General features: G+C 38.7%; 1 protein-coding gene across 9 annotated transcripts in view; it reads left to right on the forward strand.

The window, feature by feature from the left end:
* The window catches only part of pkp4 (plakophilin 4), a 69,196-nt gene extending 62,057 nt beyond the window's left edge, over positions 1-7,139 (forward strand). For 6 of the 9 annotated variants that reach the window (XM_066688466.1, XM_066688471.1, XM_066688469.1 and 3 more), the window contains 10 exons: positions 1,073-1,190; positions 1,858-2,049; positions 2,182-2,355; positions 2,606-2,756; positions 3,058-3,265; positions 3,759-3,843; positions 3,937-4,054; positions 4,222-4,353; positions 4,855-4,928; positions 5,709-7,139. In XM_066688466.1, coding sequence (XP_066544563.1) covers positions 1,073-1,190; positions 1,858-2,049; positions 2,182-2,355; positions 2,606-2,756; positions 3,058-3,265; positions 3,759-3,843; positions 3,937-4,054; positions 4,222-4,353; positions 4,855-4,928; positions 5,709-5,963 — 1,507 coding nt within the window. In that variant the 3' untranslated portion in view covers positions 5,964-7,139. The remainder of the gene's footprint in view (positions 1-1,072; positions 1,191-1,857; positions 2,050-2,181; positions 2,356-2,605; positions 2,757-3,057; positions 3,266-3,758; positions 3,844-3,936; positions 4,055-4,221; positions 4,354-4,854; positions 4,929-5,708) is intronic. The other 3 variants (XM_066688470.1, XM_066688473.1, XM_066688474.1) reach the window with 1 other exon arrangement.

The following is a 7,139-nucleotide window of genomic DNA, read 5'->3' on the forward strand; positions in this document are numbered from 1 at the left end:
AAAAAAATGTTTTACTGCACTGCCACCTAGTGGGAAATAAGTGTTTATCTTTCTTTGTGTTTTTCCAAGTTGCAGACCTGATAAAAAATAATACTTCAGTTTACTAGGGTATTTCATTTCTCTATTGGGTGGATAGAAGTATTTTTCTCAAAGTAAAACTCAAAATATCCTGAAATTTGAGATGAAATAATGAAAGTTTGATCTTTTTTTATTATGTGCAATCATGCATAGATTGCTTTTCCTTTTCAAATCCGTTGTTTTTCTTGTAGATTTGGATAACACCGACACATAGCAGAAGCACAGTGTATGACAGTGCCTGGTACTCAGTGTTTGCAGAACTGGCAGCACTCCAGAATTTGACAGTAGCTCTTCAGTCCTGGCACATATCTCGGGCCCTGTCACCCACAGACACACTTATTTTGTTCTGCTCTTTACATTGTCAATATACTGCTACACATACTAAAAAAATATATATACAGAAGTCAGTTTTTTCATTAAATTGTACTTTTAATTCCTTGTTTTTCAAATTTTGTCATCTCTTCTAATTTAGTCACGTTTATAGAGTTTTTCACACTATTGATGCACTTCACAGAGTTACATTTTATAGACTTGGAGAAATAACTGAATGTCTGAGACCTTGGAGTTTTAACCACAAATACCTTCAGTAATGGTTTAGTACCAGATTCATTAAGTTTCACACAGAATGCATAGGCGTACTGGAAATAACTCAACTGCAGCCACCAGTGGATTTTCCGATCCCTGTTCCTGCTGCTGCTCTTTTCAAATGAGCAAATATGAAGTTGAGTATTTAATTGTTGGTGGGTACTCTGAGATTTGCTACTACACGCACGATTACTCTCATTTGCCTACCAAAGCTTTCCTAATGGCATCATTCAGTCTCCGTGGGGTTTTTCATAAATAATTGATCCGGTTTCTCGAGCAAACTGTACAGAAGTACAGCGGAAATCATCTCCTGAGTCACGCTGCTTATTTGGAAGCGAACGCAGCCGGGACACGTTTCTACTGCGGGGTGAACTGCAGTATTGAAGGAGATGTCTTTGTGGTTGTGCAGGAATCTCAGCTCAGCAGGGGAGGAAGCACGGAAACAGATGCGGACGTGTGATGGGCTGGTGGACTCGCTGCTGTACGTCATCAAGGCCTGCGTGAACTCGTCGGACTTCGACAGCAAGGTGTGCAGCCTTCAAACCGCCGAGCTTCACAGGCCTCTCCTGCGCACACCTGTAGTGTCTGAGCCTAGACAGTAACAGCATAGCTCCCCTGTGGCTGGGGCAGGATTTTTTCCCCATATGTCTTTGTGCATTAAAAACCTATTAGCCGAATGTACTCAGTTTTTGTATTAAAGAGAACATAACATTTTTTACATTTTCCACAGTGTTTCTGAATTCACACTGCCACTTTCCTTGTTAGCGTTTTAAAAAAAAAATTAAATCTTCACATCAGATGCAAATGCAGGATACTGTTATAATGTACATGAGCTCTTGAGTCTCTTTTTAACTTCCTGTTTAATATGCACTGCATGTAATTTTTTTTAAAGCTATTTATTCATGGCAGCCTGTAATGTTCATGCCAGTATAAAGACATCCCACAGTTCATAATTAAAACAATTTGTTTTAATCCAGACATTTACAAAAAGCTCTGAAGCAGTTATTAATTATCATAGTACTCATGTACTGTATGCTTTCAATGCCCAAATGTATCCATTCAATTTATGTGTGTGTGTGTGTGTGTACATATATATATGTATATATATGTGTGTGTGTGTTTGCATATATAATATATGCATATGATGCTTGTTTTGTGATTTAACTTTACTAATAAAATTCCCGTCCTGTTCAGATTGTGGAGAACTGTATTTGCACATTAAGGAACCTTTCTTACCGGTTGGAGTTGGAGATGCCTCAGTCTCGTCTCTTGGGAACCAATGAGTTGGACGGTTTGCTTGGAAATGAGTCCCCTAGTAAGGATGTGGATTCAAGTTGTTGGGGGAAGAAAAAGAAAAAGAAAAAGAAATCGACACAAGATGACCAGGTTAGCTGTTGTACACTGACTTTAAATAACTTTGCACGGAAGGTACAAAGCTGCATAGTCTTGAGTGAGGCTAGATATTCTGAGAGACCAAGATAAGTTTCTTTGTGTCAATGTTTCAATATCTTTCCTCAGTGGGATGGTGTTGGCCCAATTCCTGGATTTTCAAAGCCTCCTAAAGGTGTTGAAATGCTGTGGCACCCGACGGTAGTGAAACCTTATCTCACTCTCCTCGCCGAGAGCTCCAACCCGGCCACACTCGAGGGATCGGCCGGGTCTCTTCAGAATCTCTCCGCGGGCAACTGGAAGGTAGCTTGTTTATTTTATTTCATATCAAAACCTACTGTCCTTGATTTAACAGGTTTCCAGCTTGCAAGTTTTTGAAAGGCTATTTAAATGAGTCTATTTTCCGATATGACAGGCTTTACACATTAATATAGCAAGACTCACTGTTTATGGTACACTGAGACCATATCACAGGACGCAGCTCTATGGGTTTGCAGACTTACTCTCCCGTGTATAACAACAAACATGCCCTTTCACTTCTCTCCATTTCCAGTTCGCAGCATACATCCGCGCGGCTGTGAGGAAAGAGAAGGGTCTCCCTATCCTCGTGGAGCTGCTGAGGATGGACAACGACCGGGTGGTGTGTTCCGTCGCAACAGCCTTACGAAACATGGCTCTGGATGTACGAAACAAAGAACTGATCGGTATGGCGTTTATATCAATGAAAGCAATTAAACTGGGTGATGTTACATTTCTCTTCTCCAGGGCCACACTCCTGCTGGTTTCACTTACGTTTTCCAATTGAGAGACATAACTGTTGTTATCACTGTAATAGATCATTCAAATATATTGAACATATTTCGCTTCTTTATAGATTAGATATAAACTAGTGCTCTCTCACTACAATGCAAGTGTCAGGGGACCTATAATAAGTGACAATGTAATATTATTGGTGAAAGTAATCAATAATATATATAATCACGTGGACCTCTTTCTTTTCAACAGGCAAATATGCCATGCGAGACTTGGTCAATCGTCTTCCAGGAGGCAACACCACGTTACTGTCCGACGACACCGTGGCAGCGATCTGCTGTACCCTGCATGAGGTCACAAGTAAAAACATGGAGAACGCCAAAGCCCTGGCAGACACTGGAGGGATTGAAAAATTAGTGAATATCACTAAAGGAAGAGGAGAGAGGTGTGTATCCCTCTGGTTGGTTTCTGATTTATTTATTTATGTGTTTGCGTGTTTGTTTATACTATGTGGTTGAATCTGTCACACAGCTTTTACAAATTGAACTTCAGGAAGTCATACTGTTTACAAAAGTGTTAAAATGGTTAAGATAATGCCAATGATTGTACCTTTGATAGAACAGTACTGTGATAGCAGTGAAACTATTATTACTTACCAATTAAAAGAATAAAAACAGAACTGAATTTTATAATAGAATTGTAAATTGTGCTGCTGTAACGCAAAACATCATTTAAATGTAAAATTATCAGAACATTACAACTTATAATTCTCTATGCTCCAACTTGTATTTGTTTTAGTTTAGTTTTTTTTTTTTTTTTTTACTTTGGTCTAATTCTTCTAAGATTCTGCATAAAAAGATACAGAAGAATATCGGCAAAATATGCTGATATTTTAAGTATATTAAACATTTATTTCAAAAAATACATCCAATTGTTTTCTTTTTGTGTCTTAGGTACTCAATGAAAGTTGTGAAAGCTGCAGCCCAGGTGCTGAGCACACTGTGGCAGTACAGAGACCTCCGCAGCATCTATAAGAAGGTAACCGCCGGCTGTCAGTGGCTCATTGTTGGCTCAGTCCAGTTGTGTATCTTATTATAATATGTTTTACTTACTGGGATTGCTCTCTTTCAGGATGGATGGAACCAGAACCATTTCATCACCCCGGTGTCCACACTAGAGAGAGAGAGGTACAAATCTCAACCCACCTTACCAACCAGTAACCTACAGATGTCCCCAGTCATCCAATCAGGTGAGTGGCAACACTAAGGATACAAACAGGGGGATTCACATTACATTTCTAGGATGCATACACAAAATAGAGAATTTGAATTGATGGATTTGTAAATCATAATCTTGGTGTACTTTTCACTTTCATCTGATGTGAAGGGATTGTTTTTCTTTTCTTTTTTCATACAGCTGGTAGTGCAACCTCTTCCCCTGCCTTGTTGGGAATAAAAGAACAAAGATCTGATTATCAAAGGACACAGCCATCTATGCAATTTTATAACTATCAAGGCGACAACAATGTACATAAAAATCAGTACACAGGTAAGTTGTGGCAACCGATAGGACCAGTCCGATTGTAAGCATTCTACCGCAGTATCACCACCACTGCACAACTGGAATTGCTCATGTTTTTGGCCCAATAATAAAGCAGCCGTAAAATTCCTTCACTGTTTTAAAGATTTGTTTTTGATATCAGCCAGTTCCCCCATGCTGCATTAAAAACAGCTCAGCTGGGCACAGACTACAAAGCTAATTTTGTTTATGCCTTTGAGGTAGAAAGGCATTGTTTGCTAGACACGCTATTCCCAGATGGACTTTGTACATAGCACTGCTGCAGACTGACTCTCGTCTGGGATGCCAGTGGATGCCGTTTGAGGAGGGGCTACAGGCAGATTTCCATCTTTCTTTCACCATCAATTTGAGTTGAAAATCAACAAATAGGATTCATTTGTTGGCAGATATGTTGATAGGTTAATTGTATGATTGTTTTAAGGCAACACCTGCTTGTTATACAACAAGAAGTACATATTACTTTTTCTTCAGGGTCTGGGAAGCCATCTCCATTTTATATAGGCTCCTATTCTTCGCCACCAAGGGAGGAGTCAAGGAGGACACAGGTAAGAAACTTTCCTACAGAGAACCACAAAACCAGTTAAATAAATAATATTTAAGTTATATAATACACACTTCAAAGCTGGCTGGGCATTCTTCCTCTCTTCTGCACTAATGTGAAATGACTGTCACACAGTTTTGTTGTGATAAATGAATGAGGTCTGAGAAGCGCCGCGGGCCTCGGCGTCGGTCTTCTCCAAAGTGTGTGATAGCCTCAGCAGGTGCCGTGTCTGAATCTGTGGCATCTGTCAGTAGCTATGTATTTGTTAAAATGCTCTCGTCTGACATAATTTAAAGATCCGATCAAACCTGACGTACAGTATTTCCCTTGGTTGCGTTAATAAATAGAACGTTTTGATTACTTTGCCCGTTTCAATAAACCTGAAAATGGTTTCAAAATATTCCAGTTTAAGCTGCACGACTGCTTTTTTCTTCTAATTTCCCCCCTAATCAGTATTCCATTGACTTTTAATTATTCCAATGAAGTAGTTGGAAGAGCTCCGCCCAGGATATGATGCAAGAGAACAGTCATTAATCCTCACACGGGTGTTGTGGTGATGGAACGACTTATGGATCTGGACAGCAAATTGCGGACAAAAGCATTTTGTATTTTTGAATCAATAAGAAAACAAATATTTGGATGCATGTGCTATTTCACATAAATTACATGTCCGTATTTGACATCACATGAAAAGTCTGCTCTCTCAAGCAAAGCCGTCATTATATATGCCGTGTACTGATTGACAAGTGAGGATTCATTTATTTTCCTTTCATTTTGTGTGCAGCATCAACAGCTGTACTATAGCCAAGATGATCCAAGCAGGAGGAACTACGACACCTACAGAATGTACCTGCAGTCGCCACACAGCTATGAGGACCCTTACTTTGAAGACCAGGTTCATTTTCCCTCTAGTGCGGAATATACTTCACAGCAGCACGGACTCAAATCTACAACAAACTATGTGGACTTCTACTCTACTACACGGCGGCCTTCCTATAGAGCAGAACAGTACCCTGGATCGCCAGACTCTTGGGTATAGAGGTTTTTAAAAGAGATGGACTGTTCGATGAACTTCTGTTTGTTTGTTTGTTTGTTCATTTATTTTTTATTTTTTATTTTTTAAGTGATTTGAATGTGTCTGATGGAGAAGGGAAAGTGAACCAAAGAAAGAGAACAAGGAAGTGTTAAAGTGAAAGAATCATGGACTGAGATTGACGGGGGCACTAGACGTTGGTGTGGCAGTCTTTTTTTTGCTCTGTCTAGATGTTAGAACTTTTTATTTGTAGGTCATGTAGTGTGGTGACGGTGTGGGTCATGTGATGAAAGGTTTGCAGTAGAGAAACAGATGGGGAAATGTGTGTGTAGGCCAAATTAATCAAGACTGCATATCTGTGAAGAGAATCTAATGTTAGTTTGTACAGAGGAATCAAATTGTATTCCTTTTCTGTTTTATTGCTGTACTTAATATTGCGATTGTGTATGCCATCAAGTCTTGTACATTTCCTTCATGTATTGTAAATATAATACAAAAAAAGCCACCGGATCCAAGATCAGCAGCACTGGTAAAGACTTGTGCCATGTTAAGAAATATATAAACGTATATATAATTAAAAAAAGAAAAAAGAAAATGGGTATCATTACACAAGCATTTGAAGATTAAATTACACATCTTTGTTTTGAAATGAATTGTGTAATTGAAAAACATAGATATATTATCTTTATTTTTCCATTTCCTGTCCTGTTTCTTTCATGGGATAGTTCACTGCCATTTTCTATGCACATGAAACAGAAATAAATGTGAACGTTTTGTCCATGGAAATCCTTTTACTTCTCATTTTCTAATATAAATCTTGTTTTTGTTTTTTTATGAATGCCAGGTATTGTTTTGGATGCTCGTTCCCCAGTTTCTTTTGAGAAAGTTTCAGTATCCAGTATGAATAATTGACCGACACCTCAGTGAATGTGACTGGGTCAGATAGCCTCATGTGTTTTTCACTTTCTATTTTTAAATTACTTTTTCAGACTCGAATCTCTTTATCCCTTCCCATACCATATCACAAGTTTTAAAATATTGTCCCTTACTCTGAAAACATGATGCAGGATTCCACAGATACTCTTTTCCGACCGGATGTACTGGAGACTATAAAATTGGTGATCATGTAAGACCGGCATTATTTTGTTTACAGAAATAAAATTACTGTCATGCTCTTCCAAA

The sequence above is a fragment of the Amia ocellicauda genome, chromosome 16, assembly GCF_036373705.1.
Source record: "Amia ocellicauda isolate fAmiCal2 chromosome 16, fAmiCal2.hap1, whole genome shotgun sequence".
Classification (NCBI taxonomy): Eukaryota; Metazoa; Chordata; class Actinopteri; order Amiiformes; family Amiidae; genus Amia; species Amia ocellicauda.